This window comes from Podarcis cretensis (genome assembly GCF_951804945.1).
Source record: "Podarcis cretensis genome assembly, chromosome: 5".
Lineage (NCBI taxonomy): Eukaryota > Metazoa > Chordata > Lepidosauria > Squamata > Lacertidae > Podarcis > Podarcis cretensis.
The window spans coordinates 87000914-87026658 of record NC_137174.1 but is presented as its reverse complement, the minus strand read 5'-3'; the positions used below and the strand labels follow the sequence as shown (position 1 = coordinate 87026658).

The following is a 25745-nucleotide window of genomic DNA, read 5'->3' as shown; positions in this document are numbered from 1 at the left end:
AATATTGTGTGCATTGATTCAACATTTCCAGTCCCCAAGCTTAGGAAAATGTGCATCTAAGTTTAAAAAGCTTTCCAGCTGCCACAGAAAAACTTAGTGGTAACTCACTCAGAAGGTTTGGTCCTTCTCAGAGTCCCAGCAAGGCCAGGCCATATTCAAGAGCAGCAGTCACACACCGCAGCTAAAATACATCTGGTCCTGGGTCCAACAGGGGAATGGTGAGTGACTGGGTAGCAGGGTCAGGACCCTGGGGGACCTTACTTGGGGGGCCTTACTCACCCTAGGGCCCTTGACCAACTGCTGCCATTGGCCTTTTTATAAGCAGAGCAGGGACCACCATACTGAAACCCGCCTTTTAGACATTTCCAACACTTGTGTTTAAGGCGCTTTTTAAATTTCAGCACTATTGTACATTTGCTTTTTAAGAGCATTAAAAAGTAAGCAGGAGGGGGGGGAAACACCATGGAGATAAATGCAGGGTTATAAAGATGGCTTCCTTTCAAGAGATGGGAATCAAAAAAAATATTTGCACTAAAAAAAACACACCCCACCCTTATCTTTAAGCACTATGAAATTTTTTGTTTCAATTTCATTAAATATATACTGTATGCAAAAAAATTGCAGATTAACACCGAAAGGTAATAGTGAAGATGCACAGAGATGTCCATGTGTGACAATGTGCTCAGCTGCCCAATATGCCATAAGAAATAGAACAGGTGGTGCTCAAGTTTCCTACAGTTCTGAAGACGGTTCTGCTCTTCCATTGTTTGGGGAACAAGTCAGACTTTCTGTGCTCTGAAAAGAAAACAGAAAAGAACTGCAGAGAAGACACAGGAACAAAACCATTTGATGGCAATGCCATGCCGATGCTCCTATAAGAAAGAGTTGACATAGCATGTCTGCTGTGCTGTGAATACTAAGTGCAGAAGGATTTCTGAAACTGACACATTCCCCCAGAAGATTGTTTATTTGCCTTTCCTTTGTTTCTGCTATATTTCCAAAGTTCCATATATACCTATGTTTTCTTCTCATAGGTAAAGGAGAAGAATCTTACCCAGATTTGCTGGCTTTGCTCATTGCTGTCATTGTAACGATCATTGTCGCTTTGGGAGTGAAGAACTCTGTGGGATTTAACAACGTCCTCAACGTGATTAACTTGGTGGTGTGGCTCTTCATCATGATTGCTGGACTCTTCTATGTCAATGGAGAATATTGGGCTGAAGGGCAGTTCCTGCCATTTGGATGGTCGGGGGTGAGTGATTTAGATAAAGAATTCGGCCTTTATCAGCCTAAAAGCCTGGCAACCAAAGGATGTGTTTAAAGGCATCATGTTACATGGATCTCCATTTTTATTATGGGCAAGGAGAAATCTACAGCAGGCACCCCTTTCATATAAGGATCCTGGGTTGTATCCAGTGCTGTACAAGTGGCTCAAGCAATGGGATTTCTCTTCCCTCCCCTCTCCCCATGCATCCCTTCTGGAGCAGATATTCAGGTCTGGAGGGGACTGCAGAAGAGAAGTGGTGGGAGTTCTGTTGAGGAAATCTCCTGCAGTGGTGAATCTGCAGCTCTGGCTACAACCTCCTCTCATCTCCTTGGCCTGACTCCTTATGTCATCTCAATGATGACTACGATACTCAACAATAACATAACTAATAGCTCTCCTTATCTTGTGGGACTGCAAATCCCATCATCCTTGGCCCCATGACTGGGACTGATGCGAAGTGAAGTCTAAGCACACGTGGAAGCTCACAGAAGTAAAAATACAAGCTTCAGGAAAGGAGGGGTGGGAAGTCAAGAAGAAATTTATGTTGATTTGTGTGAGAGAGAAAGAGAGAGACAATAAGTGTTTTGGAATATTTTTGGAGATTTAATAAAAATGATATATATAATAAGATGCCCACAGTTCCCCCACCTCTGATGTACCAAACCATGATGTCAATCTCCAATCTCCACTTCCAAGACAGATTTCTGGATGTCTCCCTTAAGATTTCCTTGAACCTTCATTGAACCTCCATTGGTACCTTGAACTTAGATGCCTAAGAACATGAGACTGATGGGTGGCCCTTCTAGTCCAGCATCCTGTTGTCACAGTAGCCAACCAGACGCCTGTGAGAAGTTCACAAGTAGGGCATGAGTGCAACATCATTCTGCCCACCTGTGGTTTCAGAGGTAGAGGTAGAACATAGCCATTGTGGCTTGTAGCCCATTGCTTAATCAACATTCCTTTCTTTTACTAGCCCATTTGAAATAAATACCACCCCCAAAGTATGTTCCAGATTTTCAATCAAGTTCAAAACAAAACAAAACACCACTTCACTCTCCAGCTGGCAAAATTAAAGGTGGCTAAAACAGAATTGCTCAACCGAGTGAAATTAACAATGCATAAACACAATTATCGTGCTCTCTGGAGAGCTGATGACTTAAAGGCTAATTACAATTGATCCCATAAGCAGCGTATAATAAAACGCACAGCACTAACAGGCAGGTAAATGGTTTGCTGAGAACAAAAAATGACATGGGTGAAAAGCATGTCAGTGGGTGCAATCTAAAAGGAAGTATATATGCCTATGACTACAATCTTGTGCACACTTTTCTGGGATTATGCCCTATTAAATCTGACATGGTAGGACTGACGTCCCTAAACATGGCCAAGCTTGCACTGCATGGCTCTAATCTTATGCATGCTTGCTTGAGCATTAACACTACTAAACTCAGTGGGACTTCTTTCTGATGCTTAGGATCAGGCTATGTACACCATTATAAGCAATGGGACGACAAACCCCTTTGCTTACCAGGTTGGGGAGACCCACTTTAACACACTGGTGCCCCTTTGCTTTAAACGGGCACCAGTGTGTTAAAGTGGGTCTCCCCAACCTGGTACCTTCCAACACAGCTGACTGGGGCTCATGGGCGTTGTAGTTCAGAACACCTGGAGGGCAGCAGATTGGGGAAGTCTGAAGTAGACTAGGATGCACTGATATTTGCTTTGGTTGTTTCTCAGTACTGTATAGCAATGGGCCTAAGTCATTTGCTTTATATACACTTCCCAGTGCTGCCCAATTAGTGCTTGTTACGCATGTGTCAGCTTAAAACTCAGCTGGGAATTCAAACAGATTTGGATTTCCTGCCTTGCAGAGGCAAGTTCTTCTCTAAGGAGGAGCAGAGACTGCAGGTATTCTGGCCTGGACCCCAAGCTAGTGAGCTGGATTTAAGCTGCTTGCCTCTTGAATGTCTGGCCCAGAAAATGCAGCAGCAAAGAGGAAAGATGTGGTGGCTTTCAGTTTTAAAACTAACTTTGCTAGATTATTTTTAAAGAGATGGAAGGACTCTTCCACAGGGCCTAAAGTGGGATTTCCTGGTTACTGGTCATTCTGGCTGATGGGAGTTGGAGTCTGGAGTGCCACCAGTTAACCATCCCTGGCATTTGGAGAGACTATGTTTCTTTCAAATGATCATTTAATTTATTGCATGCAAGGCCATCTGTCCCTGTGCTGTCCCAATCTCTGCAACTTCTTCCCATTGTTCACCTTGTTTAGTGCAAGGGTAGCAAGCGTGGTAAGGGATGCGGGTGGCACTGTGGGTTAAACCACAGAGCCTAGGACTTGCCAATCAGAAGGTCGGCGGTTCGAATCCCCGCGACAGTCCCTCAGTCCCTGCTCCTGCCAACCTAGCAGTTCGAAAGCATGTCAAAGTGCAAGTAGATAAATAGGTACCACTCCAGCGGGAAGGTAAACGGTGTTTCCGTGCACTGCTCTGGTTCACCAGAAGCGGCTTAGACATGCTGGCCACATGACCTGGAAGCTGTATGCCGGCTCCCTTGGCCAATAAAGCGAGATGAGCGCTGCAACCCCAGATTCGGTCATGACTGGACCTAATGGTCAGGGGTCCCTTTACCTTTACCTAGCAAGTGTGATGCTCCCCAGATGTTTTTGGACTCCAGATCCCATGAGTCTGGACCATTGGCCACTCTAGCTGAGGCTAATGGGATTTGGAGTCCAACAGCATCTGGAATGCACTGCATTGGTTTCCCCTGGGCTAACCTATTCCCTTCTATTTTCTCTTTCTTTGCTACCTACTTGAATTGCTAGTCAGGGCTCTGCCTACCTTGAGGCAGGATGAGGCAGCCACCTTGGGCAGCTGATTTGGGGTGTCATAAAAGTAGGGTGGTCACATGCAAAAGAATATGGGACTCCTGCACCATTAATAGCTGTAAAGAAGTGTGCAGGTTGTCATTAGGAATGTAAGAAGGCATTGTTAGTTCCAGATAAATGGATATGATTTGGAAGCCTCGATCAGTCTAACTTGAGTCTATTGGTTGTGCAGGTGCTACAAGGTGCAGCCACCTGCTTCTACGCCTTCATTGGATTTGACATCATTGCTACCACTGGAGAAGAAGCAAAGAGTCCCAACACTTCCATCCCATATGCCATCACTGCTTCACTTGTCACGTGCCTGACCGCCTATGTGTCCGTAAGTAAGCTCTCCGTACAATTCTATGTTTTGCAGGAAGGTGTAACGTGGTGGCTGAGAATGTAAGGTGCAAGCTGAGGAATGTCTGAACTATGTGGCAATACAAAAGTGTTTGTTTGAGCTTAAAAGGGGGGGGAGAAACCTTGGCAAACCATGCCTCCCCCTCCTCCATTCAACAGATCACCTGTGCCACCTGCTCTGCTTGCTTGCTCATTTGCCGAGCATCGTTGTCACGCTGGGGTTGGCATGGCCGCCTATTGATGGCCTCGCGAACCTTGGTGTGAGGACAACCTTTCATTTTATGTATATAGGAAGACAAGCTTCTGATCCAGGCTCATGGTTGCTTGTCCATGTGGACTGCAGAATTAGTTGTACCATTAGGGAGAGAGAGGCAGCTGCCTCCACCAGTAGATGCTAGAGGACAGAGCTATCGTATTTGGGCCACACGGTCTGCCCTGTACACACACACTCCTGTGGCCCTCAGGTGCAGTGGATGGTGCTGCCCCATTGCCAGAGTCAAGGTAAAATTCACCTGCCGATCTGGTGCATGGAATGCAGTGGGTGGGGGCATCTTTTCCTTCATCTCCAGCAACAAAATGTACTGGGCGAACCCTGATGATGAGTTTGCTGTCGGTCATCTTGTCTGTGCCCATTCTTCATTCACATTCTCTCTCGCTCTTACACACACACAATTTATGCACAATGTGCATACTACTCACACCCCCGGATCACATAGCACTCCCACGCATGCCAGCCACACACTCAGCCTAACAGTTAACTACTGTTGTCATAGTGCTGCTTCCTGGCTCCTCTGCAACCTTCCATAAGAGCTCCCTCTATCCCTTTTACAAACTTCTGAACTAATGGAATATTCATAAACATTCCATGAGATCTTAGCAGCTTCTTTTAATCAAATGAAGCTGGAGCTCTGCATTTGTGAACAGAATGTACGATTGTTTCGGGTTTTGGTTTTCTTTTCATAATGTCCAGAAAAATATGATGCTGCCTCTTTCTCCTGTACTGCTGGTATGTGTGTGTACACATACGTTTGTTTGTGTGTGTGTGTGTGTGTGATTATATTGCTGTTTTATCTATTCTATTTTTATGATTCAATTTTTTAAACTGGCCCTGGGATCAATTGGTGAAGGGTGGTAGTAAACAAAAGGAGTGAGTTGCCCAGAGAACTACAATGGGGCACCCAAAATAAATAAAGAAGTAAACCCCGTTCCACTTCTAACCGTACATCACCTTCACTCTTCCCACTCAACAGGTGAGCATAATCTTGACTCTGATGGTGCCATACACTGACATTGATACCGAATCGCCCCTGATGGAGATGTTTGCAGCCCACCGATTCTACACTGCCAAGTTCATTGTTGCCATCGGGTCTGTGGCTGGGTTGACAGTGAGCTTGCTGGGCTCCCTCTTCCCTATGCCTCGGATCATTTATGCTATGGCTGGCGATGGGCTTCTCTTCAGGTAAGTCCCATGTCATCAGAGGCAGTTGGGGAAGGGGCCTTGGAAGACCTTGCCAGGGCTAGCCAAAAGTTGTTGGGCTCCATTAGCCATCAACCCTCCAGCCAGCATGGCCAATAGCCAGGGCTGGTAAGACTCCAACAACAGCTGGAAGGCAGCACAGCGGCTGCCTCTGTTATACCAGGTGATTCAGACTCCCGTCAGCTAGTCAGCATTGACACTAATTATTGTTGGGGATTTTAGTCTATCTACACGCACTCTATATAGCACATCCCTCGCATTCGGTCCAGAATCTGCAGTTAGTGCAGAATGCTACAACACGATTGCTGACAGGAGTGAGGCCTTGTCAGCATACAACACCTGGCCTCAGAGATCTGCACTGGTTACCAGTTTGCTACCCGGCTGAGTTCAAGATGTTACTACTAGCATATCATCCTCATTTAATGTGTATGCTGCCTTTTTCATAGTTAAAACCATGCTCAAGGTGGCTTAGGACATGAAAAGATTTACATAATTACAAGCAGAAATACAACACACCAAAAAGTAAACAACCATAACGTAACAATTTCCACATAGTAAAGGTAAAGGGACCCCTGACCATTAGGTCCAGTCGTGACTGACTCTGGGGTTGCGGTGTTCATCTCACTTTATTGGCTGAGGGAGCCGGCATACAGCTTCCGGGTCATGTGGCCATCATGACTAAGCCACTTCTGGCGAACCAGAGCAGCGCATGGAAACGCCATTTACCTTCCTGCTGGCGCGGTACCTATTTATCTACTTGCACTTTGACATGCTTTCGAACTGCTAGATGGGCAGGAGCAGGGACCGAGGAACGGGAGCTCACCCCGTTGCGGGGATTCGAACCACCGACCTTCAGATCGGCAAGTCCTAGGCTCTGTGGTTTAACCCACAACGCCACCTGCGTCCCAATTTCCACATAAACTGTTATAAGATCTAAAAATGAAGATGAAAATAATAACAATAACATCAATAATTGCAGCAAAAAAAAAGAAACAACAACATCAACCCCCAGCCCAAGAATCTGTACAGCAGCCACAGCTTTTGTAGTTGGAGTCAGTCAGGGTCCCACACTCCCAAGGCAGGTAGGAAAAGGCCAGCAAGGAAGGGGGCAGGTCTTCCAGGACACACAGCCAAGATGGCATATAAAGCCCTTAACAACTTGGGAGCAGTTTACCTATGCGATCATCTTACATTACATTTGCCCATTCACCCACTTTGATTGGCAGAATTTGTGCTACTACTACAGATGCTCATATTTGTGAGTTACTCCTTGCCTATTGAGATTGAGCCTTCACTGTACTCTTTTTGGCATCTGCTTTTTGGCAGTGTTTAGACAAACTTAGAAAGCTGAGGTGATTTTCATCTGCTTTAGTATTTTAACTTTGGCATGTTTTGAAGTAGGGTTGTAGATTGTTCTTGATTTTCTTGTTTTATCTTTCCGTAAACCTTCCTTGAAGTTTCTTATTACCATCAAGCAGTGTGTAAATTTTATGGAATAAATAAAATAAAATAAAGAAACAAACATATGGTGGGCCACAGGTTCTCTTCCTCTGTCCTAAAAGTCAATAATAGGGAGTTTATGGTGTTTATGCTAATTTTAACTCTTTCACGTCTAGATTCTTGTCCCATGTAAGTTCTTACACGGAGACTCCCGTGGTCGCCTGCATTGTTTCTGGGTTTCTCGCAGCCCTGCTCTCCTTGCTGGTAAGCCTGAGGGACCTGATAGAGATGATGTCCATCGGCACGTTGCTCGCCTACACTTTGGTCTCCGTGTGCGTCCTGCTTCTTCGGTACCAACCCGAAAGCGACATTGACGGCTTCGTCAAGTTCCTTTCTGAAGAGCACACTAAGAAGAAGGAAGGGATCATAGCAGACTGCGAGAAGGAAGTCTGCTCTCCGGTCAGCGAAGGGGAGGAGTTTGCAGGCCCGCCCACCAACACTTGTGGAGCTAAGAACCTGCCTTCCTTGGGCGACAATGAGATGCTCATTGGGAAATCGGACAAATCCGCTTACAACGTCAACCACCCCAACTATGGCACGGTCGACATGACTTCTGGAATAGAGGCAGATGAGTCTGAGAACATCTACCTCATCAAGCTAAAGAAACTCATAGGACCACGATACTACACGATGAGGATCCACCTGGGACTTCCCGGGAAAATGGATCGACCCACTGCAGCTACTGGCCAGACTGTCACCACTTGTGTGCTCTTGCTGTTTGTCCTAATGTTCATCTTCTGCTCTTTCATCATTTTTGGGGTGGACTACCTCTATGACCAGAGTTGGTGGGCAATTCTTCTGGTGGTCCTGATGGTCCTGCTGATCATTGTGTTGGTGTTCGTCATCCTTCAGCAGCCAGAAAACCCCAAAAAGCTCCCTTATATGGCTCCTTGCCTGCCTTTTGTCCCAGCCTTCGCTATGCTTGTGAACATCTATCTCATGCTGAAACTTTCAAGGATCACCTGGATCCGGTTTGCTGTCTGGTGTTTTGTGGGTAAGTTCTAAACGTGGGATGTGAAGGTTTGGGGACAGTGCATGTGTCAGGGTCAGATGTAGGTCAGCACAAAGAAGCAGAGAAAGTTGTCAGTGAAGTTAACACTTTATTCAAGGAAATGGCATACAACTCAACAACAATTCACAGTAGGTCTTGCCCCTATAGAGCAGCTGCCAGGACTGAAAGTCTCTGCCTTCCACTCCTTCTAAGACTCCTCCTCTCCTGGATGTTTCCCAAGCAGTCTCAAACTGTGTCTGCCCACCTTTGACCTCTGTTCCACTCTTCTCATTATCCTGCTCATTCTTGGAGACAGGGGTGGGGAGGGGAGCTTGCCAGAGCAGGAGATGGAGACTCCCTGGATTCTTCAGCAATTTCTTGACCTCTGCTTCAGCCTCGGAGTCTGAACTGCTCCCTGTCACAGGTTCCTCCAGCTCATGAAACCCTGTAGTCCCTTCAGCATGCAACTCCTCCCTGCAATCTTCTCTCTCTGACCACCACCAATTCTCAGGCTCTGAACCTTCCTCCTCTGCAATTTCCCTCAGAGGTCCCCTGGCTGGCAACCCCTACTACCTACTATTCCTTGTCATCCAGCCAATCCCTGGCAATATGGGATAATTCCACTGAAGAGACCACCCAGAGTATGCCAGAGTGCTTAATTTCAACCAACCTTCATTGGTTTGGAGAATGGAAACCTCTTTTTAGAGCAGATGTGGGGAAATGGTGGCCCTCCAGATGTTGCTGGACATCAGCTCCCATCACCCCTGACCACAGACCGTTCTGGTTGCAGTGGATGAGAGATGGAGCCCACCAACTTCCAGGGAGTCACAAGTTTCCCATACCTGTCTTAAAAGAAGCATCCCCCATTTGGCTTTACAGAAGTTCTATCTATGAAGTATTGATTGGTGAGTTATGGCATGACAGCACAAGGCAATACTGTATAATATCAGCATGGACCCAGTGAATGGCTTGAAGCATCTGTGACTAAATCTTCATTTGGATGGGTCACCGCTGGGAATCCCATTTCACAGCAGAATAGAATACTTACATAAAAAGAAATTCAGTAGCTCTTAAACCCTTCCCTTGTGGAGTTTCTCATGCTAACATATCGATAGTCAGTGAGGTGCCATCTAGATGTTGTTGGACTGCAACTCCCATCAGCCCCAGTCAGCAGTGGCCAATAGTCAAGGATGATGGGAGTTGTAGTCCAGCAATGCCACGTTGGCAACCTTTGTTGTTCAACAGAAGAATCTTTGATACAGCAGAGCCTTCCACCAGCTGAATATGAAGGGATATGATTTGTCATTTTCCACTTCCTCTGCAGCCCCCTTACCCGCATGCCCCCCAAAACCTTCTCCAAAGGCTTGGGGGACCCTTTGGAACTGTGAAGAAGGTGGCATGGGAGACTGCAGAGGGAAAGGGGAAATGGAGGAAACGCCTCTCTTCCCTTTCCACGGCTGGAAAGAAGTTCCCTTTCTATCAACATGAGGCACAACATGGGATACAACTCCTATATTTGCATGTGACTCTCATCTCTTGCCCTGCTCCTTATCCTCAACTTGTTTTCCTCCTTCTCAGCCTCTGCTAGTCTGCCAATGAAATGAGAGGAAGCAAAGGCCACAGAAGAACATAATCAAGAGATCTTTTTCTTTGCGTTTATCCTCCTTTTCTTCATTTTTTAAAAAATTAGCGATGTGGTTTGTTTTGTTACTAAATCCTGCTTCGATAGTGTGCCAATGAAAACCTACAGGTGAAAAACAAAAATATAGCACAGCAGGTTGTGTAGTTATTCTACATGTTTCCTTTTCTGCTCTGGGGGTTTTGCTTTGCAACTGAAACATCTAGTAAATAAAATGTATTTTCAGAAAAAGAACTCAGCAAAAGGAGAAGGAACGGCACAATCAAGATAGTTTTGGAACTATCCCACAGAGTATATAACCCATATGGGGAATTATAGATAATAAACCACTCGAATTCTGCAGTGTTTATAGATTCATTAGGGCTTGGAACCGTTTCATGTTGGATTGCCTACAAGGCAACCCTAATTCAGACTACAGTACAATATTTTTACCAGCCAAACTCTCCCCTCTCCTGCAGGGTTGCTGATTTATTTTGGCTATGGCATATGGAACAGCACACTGGAGATCACGGCTCGGGAAGAGGCGCTGCATCAAAGCACATACCAGCGCTACGATGTTGATGTCGACCCCTTCTCCGTCGACGATGGCTTGGCCTACGCCGAGAACGACAACTACCCAGACTGGGATCCTGCCGACGACAAAGGTTTCTCTTACCAGCATATGTCAGAAGCAAAGGAAAACAGTCGGACAAGTAGCAAATCAAAGAGCAAAGGCAAACACAAACAGAACTCGGATGCACTGATTTCAAATGACGAGTTAGACTACTCGCCCGAGTAGATGAAATGGAAGCACGGCTGTTCCACTCTTTGTCACTAAGCTAAACCTTGGGCTAAAATTCAGTGGCTTCTTTCGGCTCTCATTTCAAACCCATCTTTTCCTGTAAAGTTTCTGTTTCCAGAAGTCATATCACTCACTCACTCAGACACCTTTCTGTTCTTCGGGATGATTCTGTCAAGTACTCATCCTGAAGCAACAGAAAATCACATCAAGGAAAACAACATGTCTCTGATCTCACCACCACCATTCACAGGCCTCTTTCACTGAATGTTGCTTCCGATAGGCTAGTTGAGCCTGTTGAGGTTTTTTCTGGGCCTAGAAAACCCATTGCATAAGACACTTGCTGCTGCAGCGATAGTATGGTTTCAATGGAACCCACACTCAATGAAGTGGGTATCTGATAAGGAAATGCAGTAAGATTCCCTTGGCAGGGGACATGTCTATGACCTCTTTGCTTTCCGGTGGAAAAGGATGGGAAACATGTTACCCTCTGGATGTTGTTGGAATTCCATTATCCATGACCGTTGGCCACGTGGACTGGGATTGAGAAGGAAGCTGAGTCCTACAATATCTGAAGGGCCACAGGTTCCCCATCCCCGCCAAAGAAAATACTCAATTGCAGTCATACTAAGGACCGTTAAGTTATTTGGCAAAGAGCAAGTCAGTTTTTCATTTTGTGAATGCAAACATTGACTAGATGGGTAGGTTTATTCAGGCAGGAGCCATAATTTTTCCCCTGAGGATATTCCAGAGGTAAAAAGAACTCCAGTGATCAGGGTGTGCAGACCAGCATTCCCATTTTCACCTATATAAAACTACTTCACCTTTTCACTTAGCAAAATATTCTTGCACTTTGGCACACTTGTGCTTCACTTCCCGTGTCACCTTCTCCATTCTTTTTGTCTCAGTTGTTTCCTGGTGAACTATGGTATGACACAACATGACTCAACCACAATTTAATATATTGACCAGTTGGAATTTGCATCTTGGTGAGTTCGTTTTGGATATTTTGTTTGATCCATTTAGCCATTTTATCTAGTAAGTAAGAATGGAGACTTCGGTTGTCAGATTTCTGTGATTTGGTTTATCTGAACCGGAATAATTTAGCAGGCAGGACCCGTACAGTGGCAGTGTGGTTCAATTTGATTTCAGTACCATGACCCTAAAAGCTGATATTCATGACTAGCAGAATCATGTGGCACAAGCAAGAATGGTATCATGTGATTCTGCTGAACATGTAGTTCAACACTAACTTCAAACATCTGCATTAGGAATAGATGGGAGGCTAAACCTAGAATGTGACTAAAATCCTAATGTTATATCCATGGGCTACTTCAGATGGACAGAAACACAGCTCAGGCCAATATCAGGACTTCTTGGATTTAGGTCATCTATAACCATGGTACAAACAAATCAATACTCATGTAAGATCACTCCACTCCACTCAGTATCTAACTTTGAATATTGTAGAATGGTTGCCTTGGAGCTCCCAACTTTTCATATTTGATACACTAAAAGCTGATTCCTGCTTTATGTGCAGTACCAACCATAGGTTCCCAAGGCAGCATCAGTTCCCAATGAGGCAACAGTCCAATTCTCATTTACCTTTAAAACCCAAATAAATTTTAAAAAATCTATTGTGAGAAATTAAAATTTAAACATTACATTATTTGATACTACAAAAAAAACAGACTTCTGTCCCATTTATTATGTCCACAGTTATTATTCCAATAAACAATACAACTTAACTACTTGTCTGCTATATTGATGATCTCTTTTGTCCCAAATCTTTGATACCTTCCATCATTTTTTCCATTATAGCTAGGTCCAAACATTTTAACACCAGTTCCCAAATGGAGGGAGACTGGGTGTTTTTTCCAATATCAAGCCTATATTATTTTAGCATCAATCATTAAGTGGAGGATCAATGATTTTTAGATCTCAGGAATACCAAGCCGAGTTACATTGAAAAGGACCAATGAAGGGTTTAAGCCTCAGTTTGCAATATTATGCCCCCAAAATGTCTCCAATAATTTTTGACATGTTGACATTCCTGCCACGTATAAAGGAGACTCGTTGGATCTCCAACATTTAAATCTAGCTGTTGAGAATATCGAGCTTGAGTTAAGTACCAATGGTGTTTACGTTACAGATAGGTAGCCGTGTTGGTCTGCCATAGTCAAAACAAAATAAAAAAAATTCCTTCCAGTAGCACCTTAATGACCAACTAAGTTAGTTCTTGGTATGAGCTTTCATGTGCATGCACACTTCTTCAGATACACTGAAACAGAAGTCACCAGACCCTTCTATATAGTGAGAAGGTGGGGAGGGGTATTACTCAGAAGGGTGGTGGGATTGGGTGATTGGCAGATAGCTGTGATGAGCCTGTTGGTGTTTACGTTGGTGTTGCATCTTCTTCACTAACTTTATTGAGTGACAAATATTTACATTTCCTTTTCCCTTCAGAGATAGAGATTCCCTGATTCCTGTCGCAGTAAACCATGAATTTGTGCCTCCTTTAACATGGCATAAAAACACATTGCAACGATCCTTCTAAGTTCCCATGAGTTACCGTAATAAGTTTTTCTCCATTTGTGAGTTTCCTTAATTCCTATGGTGAGTGAGACCCATTAATACAACAGGCCTTATTTCCAAACAATCTTGCACAGGATGTGGCTTTGGATGTCACATCCTACACAGCAAACAAGAACTTCGTGTTTCGTTTTATGCAGTCCTGCAGACCTCTGCTTGATATACCAGGCTCTGCAGCCTATGTGCAATGAAGTCATTGGAACTGGGATCCATCAAACATCCACAGCTTAGCAGATATTCACTGGCCCTTCTTTACTTTTTCATCTGGCCATTTGAGATTGAGCTCATGAGATGCACCTGTACGGAACTATTTGTCCATTTGCTTGCTTGTCACTGTTATTACCCATATCCCCTAAGACAGGGGTGAGGAGCCTTGTTCATTGTTGTAGCTTGGACCATCATGGTCATCTCAACCACAGGGTGAGGAACCTGTGGTCCTCCAGATGTTGTTGGACTCTGGTTCCCATTGGGCAATTGCCAGGAATAATGGGTGCCGCTTACTCTGTTATTTATCTAATTTAGGAACTGCCTTCAACATGAGTCTCGAGGTGATTGCCACAAAACAAACAACAACAACTAAAGCCGACAAAATAAGCGCCTATGCTGAAATCCAGCAACAACTGGCTTCCCACACCTGCCCGAAGAAATAAAATTTCCAAGCCAGTCAAATATGCTTTGGCAACTTTAAATGCTGACTACATACCTCTAGGATGAAACTCAGGGTCTTTCAATCCCTTTTCTAAAGGAAAGCTTAATAATATTGCAAGGTACAAAAATAGAGAACATCTTGGATTCGATCCCTAGTACAAACAGCACTGCCCCTCTCCGTAAACAATCATAATATATTTATTTATAACAGCACTCGCAGCCAAGTGTGCACAGAGTTCTGTACAAATACTGCATAGGTAGGATTCTAAAATGGTCTGGAGACACATGGAGTGCTCAGTGGTGGTGATGGGGTCAAGAAGAGGAGAGGTAGTGGCCCTTGGCTGAGGCTCATATAAAGCAAAAACCACGAGAAAGAATTCTCAAAATAAACATTTCCTAAGGAATAAGGAAGGGCTTTGGGATTTGTGCCATTTACTGTATTCTTCTGCCAAGCTTTTCCCTGGTTGCAGCAGCCTACTACTGAGCTGTTGTCCATTCCCAAAGGATCCTACTCTTTTAGCTCAGAGAATGAAACCTTGGAGGAGTGACGAAGAACCTGGAGTCCTCAAGATGTTGTTGGACTCCAACTTCCATCGTCCCTGGCCATTGGCCATACCAGCTGGGGCTGATGGGAGTTGGAGTCAAACACCTTCCATGAGACCACAGGTTCCCCACCCTTTCCTTAGAGGAGAAAGAAGGTCCTGTACGACTTTCTTTCATAGAACGAAAGGAAGCAAAATTCCCAGACACCCTGAAAGCATGTTCTAAATGTAGAAATAAATAAATAAAATCTTAACCATTTTATGTCACTTCTTGCGAAATCATGATGCACTGGCAACATTTTTCCTTTAAAAAGGGGTGGGGAGGAAAGTAGTGCAGGGCTGTTGTTGTTTATAAAAATAAAAATAATAATAATAATTTATTATTTATACCCCGCCCATCTGGCTGAGTTTCCCCAGCCACTCTGGGCGGCTCCCAATCAAGTGTTAAAAACAGTACAGCGTTACATATTAAAAACTTCCCTGAAGTTGTTTGTAATGTTTATATAATAATATAGGTGAGTGCCTTCATATATACCAGGAAATCAAAGTTAACCCACAACATACACATGAGGGATTATGTTGTAGAGATCATGGAACTCATAACAAGCCAAACCAAATGTCAGAATGGAGATGAAATTTAGCTCACCTGGTTCAGGTGTGATTTGGTGTGTTTTTCACACTCCTTATAATGATCAGACTGCTATAGTGGGAATATTGAAGAGAAGGACCCATCCCCTTAATGGAGCAAGAAAGCCTATATTGCAGTGAAGGGCACTCCAGTTCTGCTTCAACACAAACCCTGTTCATGTTAATAACGTGAATGCCTCGGTCCAGTATACCTGAAGGAGTGTCTCCACCCCCATCATTCTGCCCGGACGCTGAAGTCCAGCGCCGAGGGCCTTCTGGCGGTTCCCTCATTGCGAGAAGCAAAGCTACAGGGAACCAGGCAGAGGGCCTTCTCGGTAGTGGCGCCCGCCCTGTGGAACGCCCTTCCAGCAGATGTCAAAGCGATAAACAACTACCTGACATTCAGAAGACATCTCAAGGCAGCCCTGTTCAGGGAAGTTTTTAACGTGTGATATTTTACTGTATTTTTTGTTTCTATGGAAGCCGCCCAGAGTGGCTGGGGAGGCCCAGCCAGATGGGCGGGGTATAAATAATAAATTATTATTATTATTATTATTATTATTATTATTATTATTATTTCAGCAGAGAGAAACATGTGCAGTTCAAAACCTGGTTTTTTTATTCTTTTGTATAATCACAATGATACAAAACATTTCTAAAATTCAGCTCTCTGATCTTTCTTGTACCAGGAGGGCACAAATTCAGACTGGATTCACGCCATAGCAAAATATCTGAGTGCCGATTTTTCTGTTGGGATGCAGAGCCACCAGATGTGATGTTAATTGTGCAAGTACATTTAACATACCTAAAGCTTCTTAAAATTCAAATAGTTATGGATCCCAACCAGGAGCAAAACCATCGTGTGGGGGAAAGGGGGTTAACCTCCTTTCCTTTCCCTCACCTCAGTCACTTTGACCCCAGATGAAAAGTGTCTGTTGGCACCAATGGAAATTTTCATCCCAGGACTAATAGATGCTTTGACTGGGATTTTTTAGTGGCAACTTGGTTTTTGGCAGCCCTCTCACGTCTTTTCCAAAGCTGGAAAAGCACTAACTAGGCCTTGGGAAGGAGGGGAAAGCTTTCTAGGACCCTGTCAGAGCCTTCCGGCTCCTTCTCAAAGATGCCCTCTTGGCTCAGCGCCCCCTGTTTGCACAACCATAAATTCACCCCTGACAGGAAATTCATTGGGAATTTGTCCCACAGAAGCCCAAATGAAATGAGCAGCAAAAGCACATTGGAAGGGTCAACCTCTATTAGAAACTGCCTTTTTTAATTTGAGATGTGACTCTCAAATGCAAATCATCCAGTGAATATACATTTCCTGTTCCTTTGATAAGCCTGAAATGTGTTTTCTTGCTGCCACAGCGTCTTCGGTATAAATCAGGGTGGCGAACCTGTGGCCCTCCAGATATTGTTGAACTCCCAACTCCCATCAGTTCCAAACAGCATGGCCACTGGTCAGGGAATCATTCATTTATTGATTGCATTTCTATCCCAAGTGTGGCATACACACTTTCCCCTCTCTTTGTTTTATCCTCATATCAACCCTGCGAGGGAGGTTAGGCTGAGAGGCAGCGACTGACCTAAAGACACCCAAGAGGGATGGGAGGTGCTGACCAGGTAGATATGAAGGACCACAGGTCTCCCAACCAACCACAGCATGTACACAGTGGGCATTTTTCCTGCATGATAAAATAGGAGATTGGTTTGGGGCGGGGGGTGGGGTGGGGTGGGACAGAGCTGAGGGATGGAATGCAGTCTTTTCAAGACAAGGAAAAAAAAATTGGAAATATTACAATGCAGCTTGTTGTGACATCATTGTACAGATGGAAGCCAATTTGAGTGTTCTCTTATAATGGCAAGGGCGCCCACCTGAGAGGTGCCAGAACTGAGTTCAAGTTCCAACTGGGGGGGAAAGCCTGTTTGCAGCTATAAAAGACACAACAACAAGGCCAAGGTTTTGGGTGAAACTAACATAGCTACATCTTGATGCACCTATCCTGCTCTTTCTGGAAGAAAATCGTGAAAGTGTACCATTGATACGTACCTCAGTTAACTCAGAGCATCAGCTATTGCTGGCCAAACAGCACGGGTGGAAATTCCACCTCAGCTCAGTCTCAAATCATGCTTTGCGATGGAGCCATTTCACACGTTCAGCGGCTAAGTGACGAGAAATCAAGCAATGCGTCGACCTGTGTGTAAACAGGCCCGTGAGAGCTGAATGGCCCTCAGGAGTTTTAACTAGGGACAGGAAACTTTGGAGCTCCCAGATGTTGTTTGCCTACAGCTCCCAGCAGCCCCTGCCTCTATGGGGCAACCAGTGAGGGATGATGGGAGTTGTAGTTGAAACAGCATCTGGAGGCCCACAGGTTCCACAACCCGGATGGACAGGGCTCCACACATCCCAACAAATGAACAGTAACTTGACGCATGCAACCTTTTGCACATTCCAAGCTGTTCCCTCTATGAAAGCAAATGGAAGGCCCTTGAGAGCTTGTGAAGTCCTTGTATCTGCAAAGGGTACAAGTGGACTGGAAGAGGGGGCCACTACAATTATGTTATTACAAGGCCCTGCACTCAAGCTTTGTTGCTGCAAAAGACTGTCACTGTGTGTGTGTGTGTGTGTGTGTGTAGACGTAACAATGGCATTTGTGTTCAACATTCAAATCTTTCTTGCTTTCATTTCATTTGGTTTCTAGATTGTCCAAGTTGCAACTGTGTTTTATTTGTTTTTTTGCAGGTAGCATTTCCTGCTGTAACAATTCTCTACAGTTCTGGTATGAAATTGATGTATTTGTTTAAAAGGGAAACAACATGTTTGTTCTCTGACTTATTTATTTTTTTGTGGTTCCTGAACCCCATTGGTGCACTATGCAATGGGCTTTTGTGGTGTGTCATGACGAAAGTTTATGCAGATATCTTAATGGAGTGACCTTTATTTTGAGAATGATTGTGTTGTTGACTATTATATAATATATATAAATATAAATATGTTGACTTACTGACACATGGAAAAGAAATCTAAATTTACCAAATGTGTATATTTTAATAGATGCATAAAGCTTCATTGTGTGCCTTTATATTTACAAAAATAAAAAACAGGGGTTTATAAAGAAAGCCAGAGAGAGAAAAAACATGTCAACTGAACTGTCCATACCTTTTAAATGAAATATTAAACCAAAAAAAAAGAGGGGAGGCGGGAAGAAATCCCACAGCCTCTATGCTGATATATACAAATATATGTTTAACTTGCCAGTATCTGAAGGTCTGATATTTTTCAATGCTAAAATGAATTAAATGTAAACAAATTTTGCCTTAAGAGCTTGGGTGGGAGGGAATCCTTTGTAGAGAAACAGTTGAAATAGGCTGATTTGGAATTTATTTGCATTGTTGTGGGGGGTGGATAGTTGTTCGTTTACAAAATAAAACATGGGGGGAAATGACTGCTGACTGAGTTTTAGGGGCATTCCTGTCATCCTCTGTCTACTTTTTATTCTCTCTTTCTCTCTCTCTCTGCCTACATTAAACTGGTATCAAATTTTTAATAGTTACAGATAGGTAGCCGTGTTGGTCTGCCATAGTCAAAACAAAATAAAAAAATTCCTTCCAGTAGCACCTTAAAGACCAACTAAGTTAGTTCTTGGTATGAGCTTTCGTGTGCATGCACACTTCTTCAGATACACTGAAACAGAAGTCACCAGACCCTTCTATATAGTGAGAAGGTGGGGAGGGGTATTACTCAGAAGGGTGGTGGGATTGGGTGATTGGCAGATAGCTGTGATGAGCCTGTTGGTGTTTACATTGGTGTTGCATCTTCTTCACTAACTTTATTGAGTGACAAATATTTACATTTCCTTTTCCCTTCAGAGATAGAGATTCCCTGATTCCTGTCGCAGTAAACCATGAATTTGTGCCTCCTTTAACATGGCACACAACGATGGCACACAAGCTATAAGGAACACCATTTCAGATAAAACCACAGCGGACTTTGCTACCAAACTCTGCCAATTTGTCCTTACCCACAACAACTTCAAATTCAGTGATGACCTGTTCCTTCAGATCAGCGGCACAGCAATGGGCATCCGCATGGCCCCACAGTATGCCAACATCTTCATGGCGGATTTAGAACAACGTTTCCTAAACTCCTACCCACTCAAACCTCTCTTGTACCTGCGATACATTGACGATATTTTTATCATCTGGACACATGGTCAACAGACCCTGGACACCTTCCACCAGAAATTCAATGATTTTCACCCCAAAATCAACCTAACAATGAATCAATCTATGCAAGAAATACATTTTTTGGACACTACTATAAAAATACAGGATGGGCACATAGACACCACCTTATACCGTAAACCAACTGACCGACAAACATATCTACATGCCTCTAGCTACCATCCCAAACATACCAAACAGTCCATTGTATATAGCCAGGCACTACGTTACAGCCGCATCTGTTCCAATTCTACAGACAGAGACTCTCACCTAAGAGATCTACAGCAAACCTTTTTAGAACTAAAATACCCAGCAGATGAAGTTAGACAAGAGATCAACAGAGCCAGACTGATACCCAGAGAGAACTTGCTGCAAGACAGACCCAAAAAAGAAAATAACAGAACACCTCTAGTCATCACATACAGCTCCCAAGTTAAAACAGTACAACGCATCATCAGAGATCTACAACCTCTCCTGGACAATGACAGTTCTCTTTCTCAAGCTCTGGGAGGAAGACCTTTCATTGCCTACAGACAGCCACCCAATCTTAAACAACTCCTAACCCACAATAATGCTACAACCAGACTTAACACGGACACTGGCACCAGAGCCTGCAATAAACCCAGATGCCAACTTTGCTGCCACATACACCCGGACAACACCATTACTGGCCCCAACAACATCACACATACCATCTCGGGACTATTTAATTGCTCATCGTCTAACATTGTGTATGCCATCAAATGCCAACAGTGTCCTTCAGCTCTCTATATTGGACAAACAGGCCAAACCTTACGCCAAAGAATAAATGGACATAAATCTGACATCAGGAACCACAAGACAGAGAAACCAATAGGAGAACACTTCAATCTCCCAGGACATTCTATACAAGATCTCAAAGTAGCTGTTCTATTACAAAGGAATTTCAGAAATAGACTGGAAAGAGAAGCTGCTGAATTGCAACTTATTACCAAACTTAAAACCATGGAGAGACCTGGTCTGAACAAAGACATTGGATTCTTATCTCATTATACATGACAAAGCCATTTTTCACCTTCTCACCCCTTGCTTTTTCCTGTAAGACCTATTGCAGTCGTTAAGAGTCGTCAATAGGCTCATCACAGCTATCTGCCAATCACCCATCCCACCACCCTCCTGAGTAATACCCCTCCCCACCTTCTCACTATATAGAAGGGTCTGGTGACTTCTGTTTCAGTGTATCTGAAGAAGTGTGCATGCACACGAAAGCTCATACCAAGAACTAACTTAGTTGGTCTTTAAATTTTTAATAGTTTAACTGACATAGCTCAAAGGATCTTTGGGAATGGTTTGAAAAACAGAACCTACAACAAAATGCTGCAGTGTTCCTGTTCAGCTATGCCCTTTTTCCAGGATCACTTCATTCCATTCCTTGCCCCTCCAACCATTTCCCATATACAGTGGTACCTCAGGTTACATACGCTTCAGGTTACAGACTCTGCTAACCCATAAATAGTGCTTCAGGTTAAGAACTTTGCTTCAGGATGAGAACAGAAATTGGGCTCCGGCGGTGCAGCAGCAGCAGGAGGCCCCATTAGCTAAAGTGGTGCTTCAGGTTAAGAACAGTTTCAGGTTAAGTACGGACCTCCGGAACGAATGAAGTGCTTAACCTGAGGTACCACTGTATTCTCATTCTCCCTCCAATAGTCAGATGACATTCTGTGTCCAGTGGGCATGTTCAAGCTTCCCTTACCTTAGGCAGTTCCTAGAGCTTCCCTCCCAAATATATTTTCTACTTCCTCACACCCGCAGTGTTCTCCCAAGCCTCCCCTCTTGTGCCTGCTGCTGTCTCGGCTACAGAAGGGCTGGCAACTGGAGAACTTAGATTGCTATTCATCATTATCCCTTCACCAGCAGGTCCAAAAGTGGGTTACAACAACTTAAAATAGAAGGTGGCTTATATTGGTCACAGGAATCATAGAACTGCAGAGTTGGAAGGATTATCTATTTCAACCTCCTGCAACGCAGGAATCTCAGCTACATCATACTTGACAGATAACCGTCCAACCACTGCTTTAAAACATCCAAGAAGGTGAGAAGAAGGAATAGGGTGGGTCTCAAAAACTCAGGGGCCTTAGGTGTCACACGCCAGGGCAAAGGTGTGTGCCCAGAAACTTAGTCCAGTAGGTACAGGGTGAGACTCAAGGTTGTGGATTCAAGCCCTGTGTTGGGCAAAAGATTCATGCATTGCAGGGGGGGTGGACCTGATGGCCCTCATGGTCCCTTCCAACTCTACAATTCTATGGTTTAATTATTCTTCAGCATATGATGAAAGCTGTACAGTGAAGGTGCCCAGTGACACACCTGTGGGAAGGAATTTCCATAAACCCTGGAAAGAGGGATTAAACCATTCTGGCAGCTGTAGCTCTGGGAGTGGAGTAGGGGGGTTTCCTAACAAATCTTATCACCCTTCACAAACTACAGTTCCCAGAATTCTTTGGGGGAAATCATGACTGTTTAAAGTGGTATCATAGCACTTTAAATGTACGCTGTGAATGTGAACTGAGTCGATCTTCTCAGTCTTTCTGCCTTCTCAAAACTCTGAGCTCTACATGGTAAGCTAGGCCATGTTGCAGATTGCAAATGCAATTTCCTACCCTTTGGTGGGCACATCTCGTCACAAAGAAATAAGAACCACGAAGCAACGGCAGAATTAAGATCGTGGCGTGCCTTTTATGCTGAAAAGAACCCATCATTCGAACTGGTTCTGCTTCTGCTGGTGCGGCAGCTTGCAAGATTTAAAGTCACACATTACGTTCGATGCAAATTTGACTCCATGCTCTTTCACCAGCAGTAGCTGACCTCATAGCTGATAACAATGTCCCCTTTTATGTTTCATCTTCTCCGAGGCCAACAAACTCCGTGGAATGTCTTCCTTCTCCAAAGTATCCACAGCTGAAGCTACAGACAGTGCGTAAGAGTCACTCCTGCCTAGCACCATTAGTGGCTTGGAGGGTGGGGGAGAGGGAGGAGGAGGTGATGATGCTGCTGCTGCTGCTGAAACCATTGGCATTTGTGACTCTGCCCCTCCTCCATCACCCACTTGGAGAGCAAGGGAGCTTCTTGCCCAAAGACAATGCCTCTCAGTGATCCCATCAGGCTGCTAAACCTTTACATAGCTTTTGGGGGTAGCCATGTGACCTACTGCTAGCCACTATTTATAGCCTGCCGAACACAGTACCACCCTTGTGCGGTCAGCTTTTGTTGCAGTAGAGAATGCTATTATCCTCACTCCCATGCCACCCCCCTATGCATACATCAAGCATGGGCAATCCATAAACTTCCACAACACAGAGCTTACATGGCATGTGGATGTTGCACCCAAGAACCCAGAGGAGGACAAATTCAAAGGCAGAAGAGTCAATGTCCTGTTTATTCAAGGAATGAGTTATGGAAGAGTCCGCTCTACCAATGACCTGTATACCAGGTGGCAAGTTCCTGCAATGTGCATGCTATTGCTTGGTAAGCTGGCCATCAACATTGTCCTGCTAGGTGTGGGAGAGTGATAAAATGTAGATCGCTATCTGGAAGGAGGAATCATAGAATTGTAGAATTGGAAGGGACCCCTGTCCACAACCATCCCTGGGTGGGCTCGAACCACCAGCCTTCTGGTTAGCAGCCAGATGCAATGACCCATTGTGCCAGAGGGCATCAGATGTGACGCAGGCTGTGTGTACACTCCCATTTACTCTTCATTCAGTGTGCTCCCACCACTGGTTTGTGAAGCTGTGTCCACACAGAATTAGCCACAATCCACATCTATGCTGTATGCTGTGGTGTCATGAGAAATATTGTGTTTTGATGTATTCCCCACCCCAAAAAACCTAGCTCTGATCAGGGGATAGTAACCTTTGACATGTACAGTTGGGGGTGGAGGTCCAATTTGGAGGCCAAAGAGGACATACTGTGAGTTATGCTGAATCTTTGCTTCCCTATCTGCCGCCTGTACCCCAACATCACATCTACTTCTTCATTTATTGCAGTTATATCATGGCTCCCATCCAGCCACTGACCACACCCAAACCTATTTGGCTTCAGCAAGGTTCCCACATTGCATGCCTTGAGATCAGGCCATGGGCCTATTCCCTCAGTGGGGCTCCCATTATCAGAAATAAACTCAGACATTGGAGAGAAATGGCTGGTGGGAGGGGAGCCTAACAAAGACCGTCAACAAGAGAAGTAGCAATGAGAATAGTGCAAATAAAATCCACACCATTAGTCTGTGGAAAATACTTTGCATATTTTTTGAATACTGACTGTAGGATTATATTTAATTGTTCGGAAAGTTTAAAGTGGTACTCTTGCTTGCCCCCATATTTTGTCCATTGTGAAATTTGCCAGTGATGTTTGTTCTTGTGCTCTTCCTTTGCCTGTGGTTTTACCCCAGTGCATGCTTAAAAGCCAAACTCCACACTACCTTGAGGTCTTCTCAAGGAGACACAAAGAAGCGTAGGCTGTTTGGTGGAGGCGGCCAAGGAAAACAAAGACTTTAGCAGCAGAAAGGTCATGGGAGGGGAAGGGCAAACTAGAAGGAGATATTCACAGGCCAAGGTGTAGTTGGGCCATGGGACACCCTTCCTCCAAGGAGCTCAGGATGCCTTGCAATGTTTCTCATTCACTCTTTTATCCTCACAAACATCCTGTGAGGTAGGATATGCAGAGAGAGTATTTGTTCAATCTTAGTATCATAGAACCGTAGAGATGGAAGGGACCCCAAGGTCCCCAATCTCATCTACCCCCTGCAATGCAGGAATATGCAGTTGTCCCATATGGGGATCAAACCTGCAACCTTGACATTATCAGCACCATGCTCTAACCAACTGAGCTACCTCAATTTCTTAATGTGACCCAGTCCACTTTCTAGCTTGGTGGAGTTTTGAAGCCAGGTCTCCCCATTCTTAGTCTGGCACTCAGCTCACTATGTCACGCTGGCTGGGATGTCTAGAGAAGCCACTGCTCATTTTACCACCTTATGTCACGTTGCAGAGGGCAGGTTTTGCGCATTTCTGCACCTATACTATCAGGTAATCAAACTGTAAGTTGAGAAGGCTCAGGCTGTTTGAGAACACCTGTAACCGAACATTTTGTTGGTCAGGCAGAGCAGCAACTCAGAGTTAGCAGCTTTATATGACTAGGTGGAACGCTATTGGTGCCTTATATCACCTGACCCCTATTGAGCTGGTAGCTCAGTACTGCCCTCCAGGGATCCAAAAAGGTAGTGCTGAACTCCAGCAGAGAGCAGGCCAGCCCAGTAGTATTCCCTTCAGGAAAGCTCAGGGGAGCACCTTTCCCTTTCATCTAAAATACCTGGTTCAAGACCACAGGTGCTTTTCATATATACATTAAAGTATACTGGAAGATAAGCCAGGTTAGTAAAATAACAGAAATATGAAACACACCGAGTCTGAACATTTAACAGAATCCAAACGCTTGCTGTTAGCATTGCATGTGCATATGAAACTATTGTTGGAGCACTAAACTTGGATGCAATATCCAAAAAAACAACTCAACCCTGCCATGTGAGAAAGAAGAGATCTGCATATGCTCCTTGCTGAAGCCATCAACAAATGCAATCAAATTTGTCAATGAATTCCAGCTGTGGAGTCTCTTGCTCCAATTGCCCTCTGAAATTTATCTATGATCAGAGATGGAGCTTCCATTATTCCCATGCTGCTTTGCGGCTTACGCGTCCCATTACAGCTTTGGCTCAGCCCCATCCCAGCCATCTGAATGGGATCCATTCAGCAGAGAGCAGCATGCATAAAAACAACACCGTCCACAATCTCAGGCCAGTTTTCACAAAGCTGCACATCTGTGTGTTACACATTCCATTGTGGCGCCCACATCTCACAATGGCAGCGCTTATTGTTTCTTTACGGGGCATAAAGCAAGTAACTGTACGCGGAGCCTATGATGTAATGCGCACAAATGTTCTGCCAAGGATCTGTGGAATGATAGTTCACATTGTGAACATTGTGTCAAGAGGGAGAAGGAGAATGAGAAAACAATATGAAATTGACACAACAAATTACAGTGAGTGACAAAACATGCATTTTGTTCGGAATCTGCTTGATTGCAAAAGGCAATTCAGTGCCAATATACCCAGTGTCAATGTGGCTATCTTAAACTCTTCATCTTACTTTGGATATTACTGTTTTTGACATCAAATTGTTCCATTTTAAAGTTTTATGTTTTATC

The 25745-nt window shown here is 44.3% G+C and overlaps 2 protein-coding genes across 2 annotated transcripts in view; one reads left to right on the top strand and one right to left on the bottom strand.

The window, feature by feature from the left end:
• The window catches only part of SLC7A14 (solute carrier family 7 member 14), a 46113-nt gene extending 33482 nt beyond the window's left edge, over positions 1 to 12631 (top strand). The window contains exons 4-8 of the mRNA XM_079976133.1: positions 1035 to 1252; positions 4327 to 4473; positions 5744 to 5952; positions 7587 to 8464; positions 10559 to 12631. Of these exons, the coding sequence (XP_079832259.1) occupies positions 1035 to 1252; positions 4327 to 4473; positions 5744 to 5952; positions 7587 to 8464; positions 10559 to 10878 (1772 nt within the window). The 3' untranslated portion in view covers positions 10879 to 12631. The remainder of the gene's footprint in view (positions 1 to 1034; positions 1253 to 4326; positions 4474 to 5743; positions 5953 to 7586; positions 8465 to 10558) is intronic.
• The window catches only part of GPR160 (G protein-coupled receptor 160), a 333442-nt gene that overhangs the window by 124416 nt on the left and 183281 nt on the right, over positions 1 to 25745 (bottom strand). The window lies entirely within an intron of this gene.